Source organism: Anoplolepis gracilipes, chromosome 13 (assembly GCF_047496725.1).
Source record: "Anoplolepis gracilipes chromosome 13, ASM4749672v1, whole genome shotgun sequence".
Lineage (NCBI taxonomy): Eukaryota > Metazoa > Arthropoda > Insecta > Hymenoptera > Formicidae > Anoplolepis > Anoplolepis gracilipes.
Window position 1 is genome coordinate 3,209,337 of NC_132982.1, and position 24,103 is coordinate 3,233,439.

At 32.9% G+C, this 24,103-nt stretch overlaps 4 protein-coding genes and 1 long non-coding RNA gene across 12 annotated transcripts; 3 read left to right on the top strand and 2 right to left on the bottom strand.

The window, feature by feature from the left end:
- Positions 1-4,005: 4,005 nt before the first annotated feature.
- Positions 4,006-4,969, top strand: LOC140672488 (uncharacterized). Its single transcript, XM_072904680.1, has 2 exons — positions 4,006-4,168; positions 4,407-4,969. Exons 1-2 carry the CDS (start codon positions 4,106-4,108, stop codon positions 4,758-4,760), a joined length of 417 nt encoding a protein of 138 aa, XP_072760781.1. The 5' UTR covers positions 4,006-4,105; the 3' UTR covers positions 4,761-4,969.
- A 133-nt stretch (positions 4,970-5,102) lies between these two features.
- On the top strand, positions 5,103-7,083 carry LOC140672487 (uncharacterized). Its single transcript, XM_072904678.1, has 4 exons — positions 5,103-5,578; positions 5,811-5,927; positions 6,088-6,315; positions 6,494-7,083. The coding sequence occupies exons 1-4, from the start codon at positions 5,254-5,256 to the stop codon at positions 6,706-6,708; spliced, it is 885 nt and encodes a 294-aa protein (XP_072760779.1). The 5' UTR covers positions 5,103-5,253; the 3' UTR covers positions 6,709-7,083.
- Positions 7,084-9,779: 2,696 nt separating this feature from the next.
- On the bottom strand, positions 9,780-13,667 carry LOC140672222 (uncharacterized). 3 transcript variants are annotated; one of them, XM_072904164.1, is made up of 8 exons: positions 13,452-13,667; positions 12,950-13,369; positions 12,633-12,858; positions 12,157-12,530; positions 11,973-12,071; positions 11,713-11,807; positions 11,420-11,621; positions 9,780-11,330 (listed from the first exon to the last, which is right to left on the bottom strand). In XM_072904164.1, the coding sequence occupies exons 1-8, from the start codon at positions 13,665-13,667 to the stop codon at positions 11,223-11,225; spliced, it is 1,740 nt and encodes a 579-aa protein (XP_072760265.1). In that variant the 3' UTR covers positions 9,780-11,222. The 3 variants fall into 3 exon arrangements, with proteins under 3 accessions (XP_072760265.1, XP_072760267.1, XP_072760264.1); XM_072904166.1 differs by having other exon boundaries at positions 12,205-12,548; XM_072904163.1 differs by having other exon boundaries at positions 12,157-12,548.
- On the bottom strand, positions 13,605-23,925 carry LOC140672224 (ras-related protein Rab-8A-like). Of its 3 annotated transcripts, none has more exons than XM_072904169.1 (6): positions 23,541-23,925; positions 22,441-22,501; positions 22,053-22,191; positions 21,454-21,657; positions 20,936-21,085; positions 13,605-13,691 (listed from the first exon to the last, which is right to left on the bottom strand). In XM_072904169.1, the coding sequence occupies exons 1-5, from the start codon at positions 23,662-23,664 to the stop codon at positions 20,987-20,989; spliced, it is 627 nt and encodes a 208-aa protein (XP_072760270.1). In that variant the 5' UTR covers positions 23,665-23,925; the 3' UTR covers positions 13,605-13,691; positions 20,936-20,986. The 3 variants fall into 3 exon arrangements, with proteins under 3 accessions (XP_072760270.1, XP_072760271.1, XP_072760269.1); XM_072904170.1 differs by lacking the exon at positions 13,605-13,691 and adding an exon at positions 15,206-15,393; XM_072904168.1 differs by lacking the exon at positions 13,605-13,691 and adding an exon at positions 15,549-15,832.
- Positions 14,198-17,082, top strand: LOC140672225 (uncharacterized). Of its 4 annotated transcripts, none has more exons than XR_012047865.1 (3): positions 14,198-14,281; positions 14,946-15,211; positions 16,848-17,082. It is a non-coding gene; the product is annotated as an uncharacterized lncRNA (long non-coding RNA). The 4 variants fall into 4 exon arrangements; XR_012047864.1 differs by having other exon boundaries at positions 14,252-14,386; XR_012047863.1 differs by lacking the exon at positions 14,198-14,281 and adding an exon at positions 14,283-14,382.
- Positions 23,926-24,103: the final 178 nt, after the last annotated feature.

Genomic DNA, 24,103 nt, shown 5'->3' on the forward strand with positions numbered 1-24,103 from the left:
ATCGCGATTCACCTTCTGATTTAATTGTTGGATTAACATCGAAACTTCGTGTATTTTTTAGCGCCGTCAGATATTTTCTTTATAAAGTCTTACAAAATGCAATCAAATTTTCTTAATTTGATTCAAGTTTACTTATTTGAGAAAGACGATAAATTTATTAATAATTTTTTTGGTCGCGATATACTATTAGTTACTTTGATCTAAAAGTTTTCAATAAATTTTATATTGGACGTATTTCGGATGTTTTCCTGTAATAATTTGTGTCTAAGAAGTTGGTACGACATTTTATTAATTTTTAAACAATAATGGCAGTTCTGATAGCACTTTTCATAGTTCTATAGTTCCTGATAAACATTTAAAAAAAGTTCCGCATTTTTAATATCAAAAATATCGAAAATAAAAAATGACGTGCTAACTTCACGTTCCAGCACGGTATATCCTCCTCTAAAGTACAAGAAAACATCGAAAATCAAGATGTTTATTATATATATATCTTATAAATTATATATATATATGCGACTCTCAATTAGAACTTTAGGGAACTCTTGTAAAAAATAAGAATTTTTAATTCGTTTTAGTACTTTAGAGAGGAGAGTGTCGTGCTAAATTCGCGAAGTTAGCGCGTCATTCTTTATTTTTGATTTTTTTGATATTAAAAATGCGGAACTTTTTTTTAATGTTTATCAGGAACTATAGAACTATGAAAAGTGCTATCAGAACTGCCATTATTGTTTAAAAATCAATAAAATGTCGTGCCAACTTCGCAGACACTAATAATTATTTTGTATTAAATTTTGTATCTTATTTTGTAAAATATATTTGTAATATAAATGATTATATGTGTAACAGAATTAATTATATAATATTTATTTTGTAATATATTATCTTGTAAAATATTTTATATTAAATTTTATATTATACTTTGTAACATACAATTGTAATATAATTAATTCTATGTGTATATAAATGGATTTTCCTTTTTCCTTCCTTTTTCTGCAAAAATGCATTTTGAAAAACGGGGGGAAAGATTTTAGTGGGTATATCGCTTTTTTTATGGATGAGGAGTCCCATACTTTCTTACCGGACCGACGGAGTGTGCGTAATGCATTTTCTCTTGAAAAAAAAAGATCCGCGTGCGTCTAAAAAATTTTAGAGATTTTTATACACAAGCATTTTATTTTTTTAACTTAGATAAATTAAACAGATAAAAGAACGAATAGTTCTTATAAGATTAATTAAATATAATGAAAAATTATTATAATTCTAAGTTTGGCACGTTTCATTTATCTATATATTTGCTACTTTGAATTTATAATTTCCACGGCAGATCCCATTTAATATTCATTAATTTATGAAAAAAACTTATTAATTGTTAATAATTAATGCCAATAATAATATATCATGTGTAATATTTTAAAAATGTTTCATAATATTTTATTTTCTTTAAGAAGAGAGGGGACCAAATGTTTCTCCAAATGTTATGAAGTGGCGGTGGCGGAGGAGGAGGCGGAAGCAAAATAAAAATTATTAAATAAAATAGAATAGAAGAAAATAAAATAAAATAAAATTCTATGTGCTTTAGTAAGGCAGAGTATATTATAGTATATGAAAATAAGATAGATTCAATGGCTGCGTTCAGAAACTAATTACAATAAAGAATCATTAAGCACTCACTGATTTGCTTTCTCTGCTGAACGCAGCCAATGATGACGTCAAAAATTTGGAAATAAGATAGTTTCAAAAACGAAAAGAATAAACTAAAGTAAGATAAAGTAACATAGATATCACTATAATAAAATAACATAGAAATAAATATTGAAAAACAATATGGAAACAAATTAATTAGAATAAAACAAAATAGTTTATTTTATTTATTTTTCTTCTTCCTCCTTTTCCTCTTCCTGCATCAAAGAGAATAGAAAGATAGAAAGACTGCAATATTCGCGAATGTAATTTATCGTACCGTGAATATTTAACGTAAAATTCAGGAAATGCGTCTAATCAAAAATAATAATTAAATTATTTTGTTTTGCAGATTTTTTTCTGCACGTTATTGATAAATTTAATACTAAACTTTGCATTATTTTACTTTAGAATATTCTATTGTTTTTGCAATATCAAAAGCGCAGTTGACAACGTTCACGAATAAATAGCTAATATTTAATTGTTGGCTTAACACCAAATCCCGATAATTTTATTAAAGATGTAATTACATATGATACATTTAAGTTGCGTTATATTTATACCAGTATATCTATTATAAATCTATTGTAAAAAAATCTATTGTATAATATATTTATTCTAAAAATGTATTATATGTATTTTCCTTTAAAATAAGCGTCAAAAGGATCTTCTTATCGTTAATTTAAGAGAGAACTCCTCTAAAGAGTAAAGTAGTTTTATACTGAATGGAATATTTTCTTACCATTATATTATTTAATATTTTGGGATTATTAATTCTAATGATAAAACAAAAAATAATTTTATAAATGGAGATTTGCTACTTATTAAAACTTTGACAAGTTAAATATATACATAGTTTTATTTAATTTATAAATAAAGTATTTCAAAAAATATTACGTAAAAAAGAAAAAATTCTTATTTATTAAAAATATCTATTAAGAGGGCTTATAAAGAACATTTAGAGTACAATTTTTTCAGTGTATACATGATTATATTTGTCTTTTGCAATTTGACGACTGAGTGACGGTACACGTTTACAAAATAATTGTTATATCGTACGATCCTAAATGAATATAAATTGTCTTATTTACCGATAATAATTAACTGGCAGGAAGAAGTTATTCTTCTTCCTCGATCTCTGCTTCGTAGAAATCGAATCAGAATGAATAGCCAGGAGCAACGAAAGGTAAGTCCAACTGGCTTAAAAATAGGTGATCAATTCTGACCACAATGCATAAAAAATATATGTGTGATCGTGAATTTCCGAATCTTGCGTTATCGCAGGTTCCTAATTAGAATTCTTCAAATCCCTCTTCAGCACGAGTTTTTGTTGGCGTTAGCGAGCAAGTTGAATAGCTAGACCTATCTATTAAAAAAAAGTAAAAATTAAATTAAATTAAATTAAAATAAAATAAAATTTATTTTTTAAGAAAAAATAAAACTGTAATATTAATTTTAAATGTAATATTTTTCAGAGAAATAGAAAATAAATTAAATATACATTACGTATAGAAAATTTAGAAAACAATTATAAAAAAAAGATTATCAGGCAAAAATTAAAAATTTAATTATAACAAATGTAATAATGCAAAAAATGTAAATATATGTTCTGAAGAAAATTATCATGGCCGAAAGCGATCAGATTAATAATTAAAGAGTTATTCAATTTTCGTAATTACAATACTTTCATATCTCTAAACATAGCGGAGATATTTTAAGTGGACGGAGTTACCGCCCCACCCTGTATATATATCTGATTTTTATTCCATTTAATTGAATCTGTCGATATCTAAAGTTTATTGTATTTATAGGAAAATATAATACTCTAAATTATCAAATTGTTGAAAGAAAAAAGATTTCTTTATATATCTATACGTAATTTATATTTAATTTATTTTCTATTTCTCTGGAAAATATTACATTTAAAATTAAATATCACATTTTTATAAAATCAGTTTTAATTTGTAAAATGTAGAGTATAAAAATAGAATTTAATAAAAGAAAAAGAATTATAGAAAATCAAGAGCTTATAATTCACTTTGAACTCGATTATTTTCTTGGCGAAATTAGAATATTGACAATATTTATTTGGTTATTTGATATTAAAAGTAAATTATTGTCTGAGTGGAAAAAAATAACAAATAATTTTTGGCTGAAAGTAAATAAGCGAAATGTGTATAAATTTTATGGATATAGCACGGAACAGAACCATAATCTATCGACATAGCGTGTTATCCTCTGAGAAATTTCGTGGACTTGGCTACGTAGTTCCAATGTCCACGTTTTATGGACATGGAGGCGTGTTGAATCGCGATCGAGGGGATAACCTCTATCCTCTAGCTCAGGCTTCTGATCTAACATTTGTGTTTTTACCACCATTTATGCTACGCTCGATATATTCTGTGATCGGCAATTTAACGGAATGAGCATATTTAATCGACTGCCGCGTCTCGCTCGCTTCTCGAGCGTTCATCATTGCAAAAATGTAAGTCATCATCAATAAAGGAAAAGCGAGTTTTCCTATTTTATAAAATTCGAAATCTAACCTAGTCTGAATCAACATTCATAAATGGGATAACAAATAATTACTCAATAAAACGTGTTGCAATAACTTCACTGTCAAACTGAAAGGCTTGATCAATTAACAATCTAGTTTGAGATCTCATAACTTTCTTAGGAACAGAGAAAAAGTAAAATAATTTATTGTTTTCATTCCTTTTTAGGTTTTGCATTTTTCCACAAAAACCAAGGAGCCTCCGATACCTGTGAATCTGCTCAAAGATACGTACAGCGCCAATCAGCAGATTAAGAATGGATTGATATATGACAAGAAGCCATTCAGGATTCGTCTCGAGGCCGGCAGAAATTACTCATGGTGTCTCTGCGGTCAGAGCAAGAGCCAGCCGTTCTGCGATGGCACGCACAAAAATATTTTTCTCAAAATCCAGCTTAGACCTATACGATTCAGCGTTGCGGAGACCAAGGAATACTGGCTATGCAATTGCAAGCAAACGTCAAACAGGCCTTTCTGTGATGGCACACACAAGAGGCCGGATATACAGGAGAAAAAAATATAGAAGGTGTGAAAAATTGCATCATTGATGTGAGAGTGTAGTAAAAAAGTAGAATTATTTTATATATGACTGCACATGCTACTCCTCTCACAAATATGGACAAAAAAGTGTATATAGTAATACATTTATCTATGATGGTTATTATTAAAATGTGCCATTATTATAGATATTTTAATAAAACATTATAGGCATTTATCATAAAACAGGAATAATCCCTTTTTTTATGGGAACCTTTTATAGAACTCTTGATACAATATCAAATTGATAAAATAAATATAGAAAATTTGTATAAATGTTAATTGAAGAAGATTATTATACAGAAAATAAAAAAACGAGTTATATTAAATCGAGATATATTAAATCATGACATTCGTTTGTATCTTGCCTTTTATCGTAAAATCACTAATTCCATAGTTCCGCTATTGAATAATTATCTTGTCCGAGTGATGTACATTTCCGAGATCGGAAGTAACGTGATATTCATCACGAGGAAAAAATGCAGAACGTGCGTTACGAATCGCATGTGTGTGCGTTGTACTTCGAAAAAAAAACTAATCCAAACTTATTAATTTGCATAATGCCACGCGCTAATGTACTGTTGTTTCTCTTGATTATATGCCTGGCAGATTTAGCTATCTGCGATCGCTGCTGTGTAATCAATTATCACGAGTTGCCGCGATACGATCTAATAAAGACCAACTGGCGTTCGAATCAGCTAATTATATCGCGGAAAGTGGTTTCTAATGTGAAAAAGTGCGAGGAATTCGCGGCATCGAAGAGGGCCCTCGCTTTCAATCTAGCTTCAAAGAGGAATCGTGCCGGTATGCAAATAACAGGCGATATTTTACTACTGTATTATACTGCATATTATGATAATTTTATGATAAAACCCGTTCGTGTAATTACGAGACGGGATGTAAAGTATAGCGTAATTATAACTTATTCAATTAACGTGATTGATCCAATGCACGATTTATAATTTCTTCGATGCGTGCTTATACAGCGTTTCTCTCTATTCATATCTATTTATCTATTTTTTTCATTAATATACAGGAAGCCAAGAAAATACGTGCCAAGTTCTTCAATGCCCCGAAGATCGCAATTTAACTACTCTCGTGCGCGCGGCAAATTACAGATATTACAGCATGTATCCGCTTTTCTCTTTGCCTGGTAATATTGCGATTACGATTATCCTCTGCAAAAATCCTTCTAAAAAAAAATTTATACATTAAATTTACGTGCAAAACAAATATGAGCTCGCCGCGAATTAATCTGCGGAAACACAAGTCTAACATTTGCATCCTATACATATAACGAGAATCATTTTCAGAGAACGCTACGATAGAATGCATCCCTAAAGCGGGAATGTTCATATTTTCATCCGAGAGCTTGAATTACACGCAAGCACAAAGTTTCTGTCAAAAACGAAATGCATCTCTCGCGCACGTGATTAGCGAGGAGCGGACGGAAGGCCTGGCCAGATTCCTGTTGCAAAATCATCCCAACTTCGTGGGTCTAAGTAACAACGACAAAGAGAGAATCTGGAAGAACGAATTTGGTAACGATTATTTTTATAGACTTTATTTATTTATCGAGCTTTATGTCCGCGATATATATTAGATACTCGTGGAGAAAAAAATTCCGATAAGTTTTTTTTGTATATATATATATTTTTTTTGTGTCTTCGAAACTTAATTTTTTTCGCCATAGAAAATATATCATAAAATTTGACACAGGCGAGTCCTTGTCGTGCTTCGATTATCGAGCATGGGGCGAGGGACAACCGTCACACTTCAAAGGGTGTGTTGCCCTTGTGAATCCATCTGCCGAAAGCTCGCCACCCTTCTGGAAAGTCGTGCCCTGTCAAATATCGCTGCCGTTTATTTGCGAAATTTCGCCATTGCCTCAACGATCATCACGACAACATCACAGAAATCATCATCGTACATGACGCGAATATAAATCGCAATAAATAATATACACAATTATATAATCAAAATGCGATAATTGTACATACATGTAATATAAAAATAAACTTACGAGTGAATAATTTTATTAAAAATTTGACAACTATATTACTTAAATTAATTAAATCTTATAGGAGTGATTGATAAGGTGTGATTGAAATGAAGGCAGACATTAAATATGTACAGAGATTTAATGTTAATTTAATTGAAGGATTACAGGACTTCAGCATTTGCAGAGAAAGAGAGATTTACTCCGATGTCTTTATTTACAGGTACGATTGTTAATCTGACATATGCTGCATTGGTTGACACGTTGATAAAGGAGGGGAAAATATATATATATATATATATATATATATATATATATATATATATATATAACTCTCACTCGGTCGTTGCTTATACATATAATATATGTACATAGAATATAGGCCTAAATTATATTAATTAATAACATTAAAAATTGTATGCGGTTTGTAGCTCTCGAGTCGTTAACTCCAATTCTCTTACATTCTCTAGATCATGCTTTCTACAGCGCGATACATATCACTTAACGACTATGTGTAGCTAACAGCTGTTGCTGTTAATGACATACATACATAATTCGCTCGACGCTCTTTTTCAATAGGACACTCATCAAGGATGCTCGCTGCAGCACGATATATAAAAATGTCTCGTCTCCTTGATAAGATTCGATGTCGCGCAACAACAATTGAAAATATATGTCTGCCGTTATTATATTAATCTTCGCGATATACTTAGTCGCCGATAGCGATCAAAAGCGTACGAGAGATAGTTGTATCGTAATTTAATACATTGTCTCGATTACACAACTGTTAATTCGCCTTGTTAGGATAAAATGCTCGGAACGTGATATCTTTAGAATTAAAGATTTCGTTATAATCGTATAATTACGCATATTCTCACTCAACACGCATAATTAATAACATTATTGTATTTACAGATTAACATTCACATTTAATGATCCTCTTTAAAAACAGCCATTTCAAATTAAGTCTGAAATAAGATTCAATGGCAAATAAAGAAATGCGTTATAAAAAAATTCACAGATAAGTACAAGCTCTTAACTTACTTAACACATATTTCTATCATTCTTTTAAGATGGTCGCATTAAAAGTTAAAGGTGTTTACACGATCGTATTTGCAATGATTGAATCGCAAGCGTTTATTATTTATGAAGGAAGACGATGTTCTCAAGAGTGGCAAAATGACGATCAATTAATATATAATAATTAATTGTTTGTTTTAAAAAATATCCCTCAAAGGCATAAGATGCAACCAAATATTTTAATTGAGGCCTCTACGGTGTGAATCTCTTAATTACTAAAAAATTTATATTCAAAATTTAATTATAAAAAAAGTAGCAAAGATTCAACTCGCTTAATAACTATTATTGTCACGCGTTATATCTGCAAGAATGATGGTGTCGCGTTTGCAAACCAAAGTTTTACATAGCGTCTGAGTGAACATATATTTCCATAAGGAGTATTGCCTGATCTGTGTGTATGTGTGCAGCGAAATATAAAAGTAGAAAAGATGTGATTCCGTTATAGAACACGAATCTGAACGTTTTGTCATGTGGTCTCGTTTACCTTGAACTTTTTTTTTTTGTAAATATGGTCAGTATTATAGATGCCGATTAAGAGAGTTGCCCTTGAGTTCATATTAAAACGAATTAAATATATTATAAATCAAAACGATAGTTTATCTTACAAAGAAATAAGCCAGTCGAGGAGCCACTGCATTTTGTTAATTACGGTTGATTAAACTTTGTAGAATTATTCTTGCGAAGCGCTTTGTGATATACAAAAGTTTCTCAAATACAATATATGCTTATTGATAAACAGATGTCTTATAAATAATAAATGCTGATAAATCGTAGACCGATATTAGATTAATGTAGTACCTTTTTTTAAAAAAGAAAAATAAGCACAAAAATTCATAAACTATTCAACGTACAAATTTGATTATGAAAAATCTATATATCCTTAATGAAGACAATTTACGTGATAAATTGCACATTGATATTCTTTGGCGGTCGGGGACGGATTACACGCGAAATAAGAGTTTACATTTGAAACGGTATTATATTTTTATAACGCATTATTTTTTTAAGCAGGGAGATTGATAGCAGTAATATACGTTTATTATATGTATTCAATTATATCAATAAAATTAATTTGTAGAGAAATATTTCACCGTAACATAAATTTTTTTCTCCCGTGAAATTTTTATTACAATTATAAACATCTCAACACATATGTAATTAATATATACAGGATGTAACTGAAAAAACATATATGACATATAATGGCAAATTCTCTGGCCAATTTGGAGACAATTTTTCTTCAGCAAAAATGTTGAGGCATCAATAATTTTCGAGTTACAAGCAATTGAAAAAGAAGGGATATTTTGTGCAAATTAAACTTTAGGGAGTTAAAAGATTTAATACAATTAAATTCTTTAGTCGATTTCAGATGGAGTTTACTTTAATAAACTTTTCATTTAAGGTTTAATTATAAAAATATAATATCAAAAATTCGAAATTTGTAAAAAATGTTGACCTCTCTCGACATTTTCACTGTGAAAAAATATCTTCAAATTAATCAGAGAATTTGGCATTATATGTCATATATGTCTTTTCAGTTATACTCTGTATATGTTCGCGACATTATGTTAAGTTGCTGACTCTCCTCTAAATATATTTCGTTTTATGTACGAGCGTAAATGTTGTGTGAATGCAGTATTCGTAAATAATAATTCAATAAACATATATACATTGATCAAGTAAACATTATGCAAATATGATAAAATACTGCTCTAAACTTCTGCCATAGATTTTACAAAATTTAAAAATTGATTAAAATAAAAATTAGTAAAACAAGGAGAGAATAAAATGTACATAGGTATCTTATTTAATATATGCAGCAGACATATGCATATATATATATGCATATGTCTTTTCTCTAAGATTGCAAACAGATTTTATTTTTATGTATATATATATATACATAAAAATAAAATCTGTTTGCAATCTTAGAGAAAACTGTTTAGTCCGCCCTATTATTAATTAAAATATTTTGTAGAAAAAATACTGATATAAAAAAAATTAAATGTCTCTTATTTTTCCTTATATATCTATATATAATCATTTCATTATTTTTACCCAGCATTTACTTAAAATGTTATTTTTGTATAAAAAAATAAAAACTTTTTTTTCATCTTCAACATGATTTATGGTTATATCGAACAAAACTGTTAAGCTGTCTTTAAAACGGACTAGTGCATGTCTAATTGTTTTTAGTCCTGCTCTATAATACTTTCATAATTAGGACAGAACCAAAGTCTTTTATGAATTTCTCGCTGCCTCATTCTCCTACATGTACAATATAATATACTACGAAATTTCATATCGTGTTATCACCGTCACAAAGACATATTCCACTTCCTCTTAGAATAAAATACATTTCACTAAACAGATAAAAATAAATGGCTCGACAAAAACGTCGAATTAGGCTCATACGGATCCACACTTGTCCGTAATTCGGTGATGTTACTCGTAAAAAATGAACGAGAATCACTTAACATAGAATGAGGCATTCTGGAAATACAGTGAATAAAATGCTTTACATTGGCACTCAGATTACCGAAGAGACTTACTACACAAATCATCACACAATTATCGCGAGGCAACTGTTCGTTGAATAAAAAAAGAATCACATATATTCTTACGGCCTATTAAGATTTAAGTACTTTTATATCTTTTTTTATATAATTTTCATTATTCGATGGTAAAATTAAAATACTTAATCTTTTCGTAATTCTATTAAATTCTATCAAAATAAATGTATGAAATAAGTAATGTAAAACAAATAAATAACATTCAAATTGATAAAGGAAAAGCACGGGCACACTTGGAAGGACACTTGCGCTTTTTTTTTTCTTTTTTTAGGGACTTTCGCAAGTTTTCTCCTGCTACTAATAATATGGAAAAGGCTCACGTCATAAGAATCTAGAATATGTGCAAATATACATTGCAGATTTTAAGTGTTTTGATATGTGTGATTCGTGAGTTTACGAGGAAAATAGCTGTTATACGGGGCTTGCGAAAGTAGCTGTTATATAGGCATTTGTAAAACAGCTATGATTATCAAGATTGTGATAAATTCCGGCAGTTATAATGAGATCTGTTAAATTATTAAAAATCAGACTAAAAAGAAATACTTTTATAAGCGAAGAATGTCATATGGAATGTTGCGTGTGTCTTTTTCAACCGGCTCTCATGAATTGAATATTGCATCGATGGAGCAAACAATAAATGAATGCTACCAAATGAATAAATATATATATGTAACAACAGTAGAATAATAAACATTACGCTAGTATTAGTCTCCTTCTCATTAGTGCATAATGAGAAAACAACACAGTGATACTATGGGCAGATAAATCTATTATCGATTTTCCTTTCTGTCACCTCTTATACTTTGCTGTTAACCGACGCGTTTGCGAGAAGAGGTATAAGCTGTTCGGAGAGCTGCCCAACTGTCACCTGCAATGCTGCTTGTTTCTCTTCTAACGCGGCGACCTTGTTCAAACAATTTAAATTAATATCACACGTTTTCATGCAACGTACCGATATGAAAATTTAATAGTCTGAATTATCTTGATATTTACCCTTTCCAATAGCTTGCTGTAGAGAGCATATGGAACATAGGCCGGTTGTCCGGATGGTGCGCCAGAGCTATGGTCAGTGTGGTGCGGGCTTGTAACGGCTTTAGGACTTTTATCTTTCTGTGTGTTGTCAACGATGACATCGATAATGATATCGATATCCGGGTTGTTAGTGGAATCCGACGCATTTCCTTGCGTCATTAATCTATCAGATAAAACAATACTTGTCATATATATATACATTTGTACATATTCGTGAAATAAATGACAGATTTCGTTAAAAACTTGATGTATACCGTGTGATATTTTGTTCTTTTTTGACTTCCATCTTATCGATTCGATCTGCGGCGGTTTTTCTCCTTTCCATTTGACTCATTTTCAATTCCTCGACCTATATATGCATAATATTAATTAGTATTATAACAATAAGATTAGTATAAATATAATTAATATTAGTTATTAAAATTATTAATAACAATAAGATTGAAACAGCGATCTCGTGTAGCAAATCCTTTTTATAATTTTATTTCAAACGATATATTGTATGATACATTACCCATGGTGCTTTTCTTCTAGCTTTCACTGCAAGCCCGTCCGTTTCTTCATCCGGTATTTGTTCCAACGTTGTTTCAGTACGTCCATTAGACAAGTTATCCTGTACAAATTATAAAGATAATTAAGATTTTTGTAAAATTAGTAAATAAAATTATTTAATCAATGTATATTATTTTTTTTAGTACCAGAGTGGGAACAAAAGAGGGAAGTACTGGAAGTGTCGAAGCGCTTACGCTGGTGGATCCAGCGGCATGATGACGCAGATGTTGCGACGAAGGTGGACGTCGCCGAGGCGCTTTAGCGCGAGAAGCTGTCAAATGCGAAAGTGGTGCACCCTCCCCTCGCTCTACGCCATCCAATTCCTCACGACATTCGGAAGTGGTACTCGTCGTGTTATCAACACCGTTATTATTCCCCACGTCGCTCACGAAGCGTTTCAAGCTTGATATAATCGAATGGCTGCCGGCTGCTTTCTTATCACTGCCTCCGCTTCCGGTAGCCGTCAACGACATTGGCGGCAACATTGACAATGTCGATAGTCTCTTTTTAGTGGTAGTATCTATGGCGGGGAAATGATCTGATGGAACGCGAAATTCGCTTGTTACGTACATTACATGACATAGAAATGTCACTCTGATACAAAGACAGTTGTATTTTTTACCTGATATATTACTTGAATGTACATTCCTGGTGTCCAGACTTTTTCTAATGTGTGCTTTCTCAATTTTTTTTACTTGATAAGAATGTCTAGCACTTGACTTTGCGCTAACCGATGTTTTATGCCACTCGGATTCTTGTTCCTGGGATTCATTCTTCGCACCAATCGCCTCTACAAAATTGTCAGGGAATAAACCCACTTGTCCTCTTAATTCTCCTTTCCACCAACCCTATATAAATCATTATTTTTTTTTATATTATAATCTATAGCAATTAATCTTATTCATAAATTCATTAATATTGATCAGACTAATTTCAAACCTTGTCCGGCGCATCCTTAGATAAAAGTGTTATTACATCTCCCTCAACCAAAGTAAGTTCATCTTCATTAGCGGCATCATAAGGGAAGAGTACTCTGCACAATTCCTTCTTGTCTCGCTCTTTGTGCCTCTCTTGTTCTTCTGGAGCAGGTGAAGAAACAAAGTTTGAAGGAAATACACCGACTCTACCTTTGAGACGACCTCTCCACCATCCTTCTTCTACCTCTCCTAAGAATTCTATCAAGTCTTGCGGTACTAAAGTTAACTCATCCTCATTGCAAGGATCATAACTGAAGAGGACCTTGCAAAATCGTCTACCAGATCCATTTCTCAATGTAACTTCATCAGATTTTGTATTATTCACAGTCTCGCTGCTACTGCTGCCACTAGTCCCATTACCAGTGGTGGAAGGCTCGAGTACCTGTACATTGGATATTTTTGCGTTAAAATAGATACATAAAATATACATAAAAATTATAAATTCGCGATTCAATATACAATACCCTAACGAAATTGTCAGGAAACATGCCGCGCTTGTCCCTCAGGGTGCCCTCCCACCATCCACCGAGCATCATCTTAATCTCGGTGATGATGTCACCCTTCTTCAGCGTCAACTCATCGTCCTCTTGCGCGACATAATTATATTCTACTAACGCCTCCATCGGTGGCACTTCCACGCTCGACACGCTCGACAACGCTGTCACCGGCTGCAGTTCCATGCTCAAACACCACACAAATTATACCTACGGGCAAACAACAGTACACTTGCACCTCACTATGCGACGGGTTCGATCGGATTCCTGGCCGATGGTCACGGACACGGTCCACCAACGCGCGAAAAGAAACGATACTTGGCGAAAGCTGAGTCGAGGAACTATGTGAGAGAGTTCGCGTGAAGAAAAGCAGGTCGCACGCGACCAACCTGACACACTCGCACGACGTGTGTGTATATCTACGTACGAGTCACGACGCGATGTGCGTTTAAGGTGGATGGTCGTGCGTTCTCGTCGTACTGTCTCGATGCGTTTCTGTACGGATAGGCCCGAGCGAATTTCGCGTACGTGCGTTTCATCGTAACCCAATGCGATGCGAACGCGTGGCTCAGAACTTAGGCGGATCCCGGGTACGATTGACAGCTCCCCATATCTGTCACCTCCACCATCTTGCGCTCGGTGTGGCGATCTCCGGCCAGAGCGCTGCGCATGCGCGCGCCACCTGTCGTGAGAACTGTAAACTAAGGCCGTCAGATTGGATGGAGCACATAAGTGGCCAGTGGCCGCTGGCCGCGTTTTGCAGATCCTAGTGTGCGATTTTTTTTTATAGAATCGAAAAGGTTTGTTTTTTTGATTTTACAGTGAAATAGTGGTTTGATTTTGAGTCGAGATTCAAGGAAGGAACCTTCGGTGTTGGAAGAGCTTTCACTTTCGTTCGTACGTACGTAAGTTTTCTCGACGTTTGAACAAATTTATTCAAACGTCTTTTGTGCGCTTGCGCGGAACGCGTCTCTCGCTCATCTGTGCGTGAGACCCACCCGTTTGAATGGACGCGTATCGTAATGCGTGTCACGATGTCACGATGCAAAACACACACGTGCTTCATCATATGTATCGTATATTCTGTATTGCTACCATTTTGCAAACAGAGAAATCCCGCGCGATATCTGATTGATAGTTTAGAAAGGATATTCAAAAAATTAAAACATTACTTTAAAAATTTTTTTTTTTTTCATTAAACACACTCGTTTTTAAATTTTTCTGACTATTTATATATTATATTTATATTTATATATTATGTTATATTTATTATATTTTATTTATATTTATCATGTTTATTATATATATATATATATATATATATATATATATATATATTAATATTACTTTATGTCGATTATTGATTGCGATTTCTCCCTTTAATCTCCCCATTATTAATATACATAATTACGATTTCAAACGTCAAATGACGCGCGATTATTTGCACATTCTGTATATTTATAGACGCAACTTTGCGAACGTGATAATCCGCTGACTCGTGTCGATCATCTCGTCAACGTGACAGCGTGCAGACTCACAATAAGGCTTGATCCACTTTCGAACAAAGAAACCACCGGCGACACAATGCCTGCACGTACATACCTGTCAACCAGAAGACAGAAGCGTCCCAGCTTTCTGATGTGTATCGGTGTGCGATTCAACGTGAGCGTTCAGCTGGAAAACGGTGCATGTCGTCTTCTCTATCTCTTCAAGTCCGCTGATTCACTCCGGTAATCGTTCACGTCTTATCACCGAAGACTATCACATATTGGCAACACACGGCAAATATCAGAGACTATTTCGATATGTATTTCGCGACGTTTGCGGTTACAGACGCAATTCGTGTGACACACTTGAAACATGTAACGCACGTGAGAAGAATTATAAAAATAACTTTCTTCCTTTTATTTTTCTGAAACATCAATAATTCTTGTTTGTATTTTTAATTATTATTCTGCTTTAACAGTAGATGTTGATTAAAAGAATTCAATTTTTACAGTTGTATTTTTTAATGCATCGTGTCTCTTGGATTATTTTTACGTTGCTTATGAAAAGAAAGTGCACATGTCATAGGTAAAAAGTGTGTATTTTTATTTATATTATTGATTCAGACATCGAGCTAAAACAAGTTGTTTCTACAAACTTAAAAACTTATACACTTACACATTTAGATAATTGATCGCGAAAGTGGAATTAAATTACATAACATGATGCTCGTTATTGAGAGTGAGGTGACGTAATGACAAATAAAATATTGTAAAAGCTGTGTCGGTATGTCATACATTTAACATCTTTGCTATTATCTTCTCCGTGATCGGACAAAATGTTTCCTCGTGCTTGGAAATGTTTTTCTACAAAATTAAAAAACAAATTACGTATTGCATAAAATAAAAAAAATTAAACTTTAAATTTAATTAAATTCAAGCATCAATATAACAAGTTCCAAAACACTTTATAGTAAAGATTGTCTTATTTTGTGACGCATTACTGAAAAATTTGGCAACCAGAACTTTTTGCCCGATCAATCCATATTCTATCTCTATATATCTTAACAGAGTTTGTAACGAAAACATAGCTGATGATTCCTATCGAGAAACTTTCATTGTATCGTTGAAAATCGCAAGATCGTTGAAAATCGAGAGCTAAGAATATTTGCAGAGCCGTAACTAGAATCTATTAAATATAAATATAGTATATAATAAAATAAAATTAAATATATAACTACAATATTGTATAATCTAGATTCTAAAAATTTATAAAACTGAATTCTCTAGAAAGGAATTTATGACATAAAGAAATTATAAATCTAAGCGAAAGTTACAAAGATCTGCGCGAATACAAAGCGAAAGAACTTTGAATCTCAAGAAGAGGATGATGATAGAAATAAATAATAAAAAATTGCACTCACGATATAAAAATAATACTAGTTACAGCGCTGCTCGCGCGGGCACATACGTGGCAGGCATCAACTAAGTCGTATAAAAAATTCTCTTTGAGAGAAGACTTTTCAGCCGAAGGCCAGCTTCGGATGAGAAATCAAGCACTTTGCGCGATAAAGGCAAACGAACCAGCGTCCCTTAAAAGAAAAATTCATACAAGCGACTCTACCGTCCACGTGGGCGACACCGTGTTTTGCAAATTGACTTTCCTTTTTTTTTTTTTACTATTAATATTCCTTTCTCATATTTTTTTGCGAGAAACAAACACCCGTACATTTGCATATTAATCAATAAATTCTATAGAATATGATTTTACGCAGCTGATTTTACGACAATCGATCATTACGTCAAAAATCTATTTGGTTTCTTTTTTGTATCATTTTGTACTTTATTATTTTTGACTGAAATAAATACATTTTTCTTTCAGGAGGGGATCGAGAATAATATTGAAATATACGGGGACTTTTTCTCGCCACACAGACGGTCTACGAAACAAAAATTGACAACAACCCTGACAAATCACGCGCATCTAAAAAAGGTGAGTTGACGAGAACAGAGCTCACTCAACATCCTGATTTCTCTCTCGTATCTAAATTCCGCTAATTCAAGGTTTCCCAAACTTTAAAAAATCATATATTGGTCCATCAAATAACAATATAAAATATAGACATTTATTTCAAACTTTCACAGTTGAGTTAAAATATTTAAATTTGTCGATTCAATTTTATTTGAAAGAAATTTAAAGTTGCAATGGAATCTCTCATTAAAAATGGCAGAAATATTTTAATTTCGTTGTTTTTATATGCCGCGCTATATTTCAGAACTGTGAAAAATGAGCAGAGCACTGAAAAATTCAATTCTCGTCCACATTTAGTTTGGGAAACCGTGCGCTATTAATTAAAAAGCGCGCATGCTGCTTAGCAGGCAAGATAATTGAATTCCATAGTGTTTTTATACAAATATGCCGCGATTTATAAATATATAAAAGCAACAAATATATATACCATTATGTATATATATATATATATATATATATATATATAATATATATATGTATATATAATATATATATATGTATATATATATATTTATATATTTTTAGTATATATCGTCTTGCAAATCGTCGTACAAAGTCTATGCCATAACTATTACGTTTAGGATATGGCTAAAAAAAAAAAAAAAAAAAACAAATCGTATCATGCGATCGCTAATTCGTTAACGAGCGCAATTCGTGAAATAATCTCGTTTTCTTTTTTTCATCAGCATCATCGCTGCGACGTCGATCGATCGCGACAGATATAATGCACTTCTCGTTGAGCGCTCTTTAGATTCGATCAACTGTCGCGATGCAATTCGCAAACATGCTGACAAGCGTGCGAAAAACTAGGTTTTCGCAAAATTTTACTGAGATTAATATTGCATCGCCAGAACGATATACCGTTAGTAATAGTACGGGATTGCCACTCGCAATGCAATTTCGAATTGCAATGAACGTGAATGCTGCTATGAAATTGGCGGTGAAAGGCAGCGATTATTGTATTGTATATATAAATCAGAAATCACGGTGAAAATCGCGGTTCGATATAACAGACGAGAGACTTGATTTTCGAGACTAAAAGAAAAAAGAAAAAAAAAGTATCACCAAAGTATCCGTCGATTCTCATGTGATCCCTAATGTACAAAGTCCTCAGAGACGTTGCTGAAGTGAGAGTTTAATTGGAACTTCGATCGAGGAGCACCAATATCGTCTTATAATTAACCAACTTATAATTTATTTCGATCGATCATAAAGCGATTTCATACGATTTTTCTTATATCTTTTTTTTCCTTTTTTTTTATCTCTCTTCTTAATAATTGATAGGCACAATAAAGGCTTTTGTCTTTCTGTCAGCGTAAACGAGAAGTGCGAATGATTAAAATGATCTCGTCAAAAGAGCGAGGACGATTTTTACGTTTATTAGAAAAGATTGTGCGTTTTTCTATATCATAAATTAATATTAAAAAAATAAATATTAATAGCTTTAAAAACTAAACAATATAAAAAATAGAATTAAAAAAGTAAAATCAGATCTTAAATAAAAAGAGCTGTATAATTCACTTTCCTGTGTCTCCCATTATTAAAACAATTATATACATATATATCGAATATGTATTCTTAATTATACTACATTTTTGATCAATCTTTATCCGATTAATCCTTCAATTCTACATTAACTATAACACAAGTTCAATAAATCTGTCTCGCAAGTAAAAAAAGTGTCGTACAAAAAATACATATATCTATAAATCCAAAATCGAGAAATTTGATGACTCGATCGAAAATCGATTAATGTATTTATATAACGCTCTTTCTCGATCTTTTTGAAATTATAAGGTTCTGTTAATTTAATTCCGCGCAAATATAATTTACGATCCGCGTTGAAACGTGCGCGTATTTTGTAGCAGTGTTACATGGTTAGTTAATCTAATCTTTCGCGGCCTTAATCCTCCCTTCTGACCGCATTAACGGCCTGTGAAAAAATGCTATTAAGGATGCTATAGAGTGCTCCTCTTTTATTTTTTTTTTTATACGAAACAGAATTGGTGCTCCGACATTCTATAGCAGAATGTATTGCATTGGTGAAAAAACACCATTCACATCGAACATAAGGTAGATCGTCGAAAATGTGCTCAATTATGATTATCAAAGCGAATCAATTAAGCGTGGTTATCACGTACACATCGATATGAAAGGTTTGATATACAGATGTCAAGTGCTCTTGTCGATATCGATTTGGCCTCGTTTCGAGATTTTGTTTCACTTCAGTTTCTGAAAATATTGTTTTTAATGAACACGAATATAGAAATAACACGGCGGTTTTTTAATATATATATATATATATATATATATATATATATATATATATATAAATAGCACGCTCTTACGCTATGTTATTTTTATTTAAGGCAGAAAGAGAGAGAAATAATTTTTTTTTTTTTACAAATGTAGAAATAATTAATTTCACCTCCTCTTTTAAGGAATCTCTGCGATACACTTGATTAAACATATTATATATTAAGATCAGAGAATACTTTTTTTTTTCAATATTTCCCACCAAGACTCGTGCTTTTACTTTTATCTTTGCCAAAGTGAAATATCTTTATAATTTTGAGATTAGATCAAAACTCGATTTTTATTATTTGCGTCGAATTCTTCTTAAAATCTTTTCACATTTGAATTATATGTTATTCAAAGAAAGATTATATTCACATGCTTTAATATTAAAAATGCTATTGTTTTCCTAGCTTGCTTGTCAATATTTGCTATATGCTCGCAACGTATAAAGAAACGCTTATTTTGCGAACTTTGGCATCTGTGCATCAAAATGATCCCGACATAATCGCGCAAGTCCTTCCGTAAAGAAAGGGCCCTGGTCCTCGTCAAGAGACAACAGTGGTAATCGCAAGTCTCATATAGTAATGTCGTTTTCAGACAGTAATCACAATGCGCTTGATGATGTCTTTTTCGCGTAGACATACTAATAATAGTAATACGTCGATTACTGCAAAAATGTCGCCTTAGTAGCATCGAGAGGATGTTTCCTTTCAGTTAGGCCTTATCGATACGCCAAGTCAATGTAAATCGAACATTTCTAAACTGTCTGATATTCAACTCTTCGCGTCCAAATCTATACAAATCGCTATACAATTAACATAGAGATTATACGAAATTTGTCCATAAAACAAAATCTTGGAATCTCTTAATCCTTAGATCGATTCTGTTTCATATAATGCTCATCAGCTGTATTATATAGTCTTTTCTCTCTCAGCTGATTTTTCTTGACGTATCACGCGCTTTCGAATTTACGTCAAACTCGCGTGGAACAAAAATCATATTTCAATTCATTCGTTTGTAAGTTAATCGATGAAACCGGCCCGTCATCAATCAGATTTGTTCGTTCTCGCGTTTTCCTCGATGCGTTCAGGCATTCCGAGTGTTTTGCCAAGTCTTTATATTAACGCGAACGTGACTCATATCTCTATAAGTAGACATCTACGACGTATAATCGCATAGATAAACCTTGCGACAATTTCGCAAATGTGGCTCGAACTTAATTGCAATGTGTATTATGTACGTGTGTATGTGTCCGAATGATTCATGAGAGTTTACGTCGAACGACGTATCGTGATGTTTCGTGATGTAATGATGACGCGTTTGATTTATCCACGATCGTAGTGGATCATCCGTTTCATTTCGTTACATATTTGGCTCTCGTGTGTAATAGAGGGTGCATAGTTTACGAGATAATATCTATAATATCCGTTGCGATTATTGCAGGATGGTGGTAATAGTATCGTGAACACTTGCCCGGGTAATTTGCCCACGTAAGGTATACAAACACCATTCTCGCTTCCAGGTCGATCCCCATTCGGCGATTGATCGTTGATCGCCTTTGCTTACGTACAGGTATAGAAACTGGCGTCCCTTTTAATGCAAGATACGTGAACAAAATGCTATGCATCCGGGTTTAATACCTGGCTGCCGTCGAAGTCTCCAATCGAATAGACCTTCGATGAAAACCAGAACTAACAGGTGCATCTCCAGGCGTCACCCTGCTGAGACGGTGACTGTGCCTTAATAATACTGTCTGCACCTTCTCTCTCGGAAGCTTCGAACAGACTGGCCTGCAACAATGGCAATTGTTCATTCTGCTTAGAAAAGAGCTTATTGTCGTTGAATCATTTTACGATTATTGGAATCTTCTCTATTGTGATGTGTATATTTCAAGAAGAATTTTCTACTCAAAAATCTCTTGTATAATATATACTTAATATAATATATTTACTTATTATTATACTTATACTTAATGTTTCTGATAATAATATTATTTAATTTATATTAAAAAATGTATATTATTTATATTAAATTTTAATATAAGTTTAAATTATATTAAAAATTTGTTTTCTTTTTTATTTTTTATGTACAAAGCAATATGCAGTAGAGAAGATTCTTTATAGTTAAAATAACAAATAAAATTGTCAATAAATCTTACTCGGCGGCCCCGTTGCTCCCGTATTCTTCTGGCTAGCGTGAGAAAAGCTTCCTCGATATTGATATTTTCCTTGCACGATACCTCGAAGAAGGGCATATCGAAATTTTCGGCAATCTTCTGGCCTCTCTCGGCATCCACGGCGCGATGCGCGGTCGCATCGCACTTGTTCGCTGCCAAAACTTTTACTACGTCCGGTGACGCATTCTATCGAGATAAACGATGGAATTGCTTATGATTCACGTTTCCATATGTACGATATTTCTATTGCATGCAAATAACTTTGAATCATCGGTTGAAGAAACATTCTTTTCATGAAAGATGCAGCAGTCTTTTTGTAAATTGCGACTTTAAAATATAAATTTACTTTAAGTATTTTCGTCAGACAAACAATTTTTCTATTGTCGCACGGATTCTTAATTTATCAACCACTCCATTTTAAAAAATTCGCATTTTATTGAAACATTTTTTTAGCATTTTTAATAATTTTCTAGACATTAAACTCTCTTTTTAATAAACGCAATCATTTAAAAATTAATACAGCGCGCATTTATTCTCGGTCGCGTAATGTTCTATGTTTAGACTTGATTTCGATTTCTTACTTCTTGAATATTTCGCAGCCAGTAAGACAGATGGTTGAAACTCTCCAAACTAGTGACATCATACATCAATAGAATACCCATAGCGCCACGATAATACGCCGTTGTTAAAGTTCGAAATCGTTCTTGGCCGGCAGTATCCCTTCAAAAAAAAAGATACATTCACAGACATATGTACTTTCTGCTACTTTATATCCTCGTTTATATACAAAATTTCGTTTTACATGCAAGATTATGATTTTTGAAGTTCGTGGAATAAAATGGATTTGTTTGAGTGTAAAAGAAAATTTTTGCTTCTTTATTGATTTATTTCTAAACATATATTGGCGCTAATCGTGACTAATTATTTTAATTATCGAGTACTTGCGAAAAGGTATCGATTAGTACTCACCAAATTTGTAATTTAATTGGCGTTCCGTCTAGATTAATAATCTTTTGTTTGAAATCGATACCTGCAGACACACATTTATTATTTCTTCTATCATTATATTCGTATTATATAATATTTTCAAAACATTTAAAATTGAGCAAAATTCTAATGCTTAAATATAAAAACAAGGCACTGTGATACCTCAATTACGTTTGCAACACAAAATTATTAGATGCTATCGCTAATTAGACGGCTATCGTGGCAATTTACACGCAAGAATTTCATGTGTTATTCGCGTGCAAGTAGTATAATTAAAACTTTATTAAATTATTTTTAATGGATAATCAACTCGAATAATTCAAAGTGAACTTTATTAAGTATTTTTGTGAACAAACAAAAATAATCTTTGCAGTGCTATCATTATATCGTACTTTGATAATGTATACATATCGAAAAGATTGTGTGTCGTACAGATATGCTTCATTCGAAATTTAAAATTAGAAAGATGCATCGCAAAATCGGGACGGATAATCAGCTGATCGATGTCAATTCAATATATATATTTTACAGAATAAATACACATATCGATTAACGGTAGATTTAAAATTAAATAATACTATTTTATTATACAATGGGAACAGTGTCTTCTAGAAATAAAAAACGATTAAATGTACAGGTTGAAAGATAATTTACTTTTCATTATTACATTATTCCAAAAATATCAATACCTGAAATTATATATAAGACATTTGTACCTAAGAAATAAATTGAGCAACTTTTTTAACATTTGTGTATTCTTTCTGTGACAATGTGTAAAAGATATCGGGAATATATGTGACCTCACTATATAATAATAGCTAACGGTTAATTAACGGCTACCTGTGTCAATGACATACAAAACCTGTACGCGGTTATCGTACTCGTACGGAATAAAAGTGTGATTTATATTTGTTCCAGGAGAAGGCAGTTAAAAACTTAATACCAAGACATGTCACGGGAGTTATTTAACAATGAATCATCAGCCGAGGAAACGAGGCTTGAGTCACGGCCCGCACAATTCGGAGACGGTCATCGTCAGGTAGCCAGGTAAGCGATTATATACTTGCGGATGGGTATCTCACCTATCGTCGAGATGTAAGTGTCGTAGTACCGTTCGTCGCAGTAGCGATGCACGATGCAGGTCTTGCCGACGTTGGAGTCGCCCAGCACCAGGACCTTGTACGTGGCTGCAAAATCCAACGCCATGTTTGCCGCGATGTTCTCGGGTGGTTTTGAACTGTTGTTGGGTCGACAACAGAGTCGTCGGCCGGGGGTTGCTCTTCGCGGACGCGTCGCTCCCGAGGGGATGGAGGATCGATTCGGGGCCTGCGCTTTAGCCCCCTCACGGCGGGTTGTTTAAGGTGCCCTCACAATCGTGTGATTTTTCGTAGCTCACGCTACGCAACTTTAAGAAAGCCACACACCCGCAAATGCGTCAAACGCGCGCACACGTCAATGTTTTCTACACAGACGCATAAAGTTACACGCGTAGAGAACATAAAGTTCGACGACGGTGTCTACTGGGACCAATAAGCACCTAAAGTCATATATGTGCAACATATAAAACAAGCAGACTTTCTTATTTTTGCATTTCTCTCCGAATATCTTATCCGAATCTATCTCGTGGATTAAAAATCTTTACGGA

Bases quoted from the DNA above. Each gene is read 5' to 3' on its own strand.
- LOC140672224 (XM_072904169.1), bottom strand. From the start codon at position 23,664: ATGGCGTTGGATTTTGCAGCCACGTACAAGGTCCTGGTGCTGGGCGAC. The intron at 22,192-22,440 runs GTGAGTACTAAT...TTTTTTTTGAAG, and splicing joins CCAATTAAATTACAAATTTG to GGATACTGCCGGCCAAGAAC. The intron at 21,658-22,052 runs GTAAGAAATCGA...TTATCTCGATAG, and splicing joins GGCTGCGAAATATTCAAGAA to AATGCGTCACCGGACGTAGT.
- LOC140672488 (XM_072904680.1), top strand. From the start codon at position 4,106: ATGAGCATATTTAATCGACTGCCGCGTCTCGCTCGCTTCTCGAGCGTT. The intron at 4,169-4,406 runs GTAAGTCATCAT...ATTCCTTTTTAG, and splicing joins GCGTTCATCATTGCAAAAAT to GTTTTGCATTTTTCCACAAA.
- LOC140672222 (XM_072904163.1), bottom strand. From the start codon at position 13,667: ATGGAACTGCAGCCGGTGACAGCGTTGTCGAGCGTGTCGAGCGTGGAA. The intron at 11,622-11,712 runs GTATACATCAAG...TTTATCTGATAG, and splicing joins AAAGAACAAAATATCACACG to ATTAATGACGCAAGGAAATG. The intron at 11,331-11,419 runs GTAAATATCAAG...TGTTTGAACAAG, and splicing joins ACAGCAAGCTATTGGAAAGG to GTCGCCGCGTTAGAAGAGAA.
- LOC140672487 (XM_072904678.1), top strand. From the start codon at position 5,254: ATGCAGAACGTGCGTTACGAATCGCATGTGTGTGCGTTGTACTTCGAA. The intron at 5,579-5,810 runs GTATGCAAATAA...ATTAATATACAG, and splicing joins TTCAAAGAGGAATCGTGCCG to GAAGCCAAGAAAATACGTGC. The intron at 6,316-6,493 runs GTAACGATTATT...AATTTGACACAG, and splicing joins AATCTGGAAGAACGAATTTG to GCGAGTCCTTGTCGTGCTTC.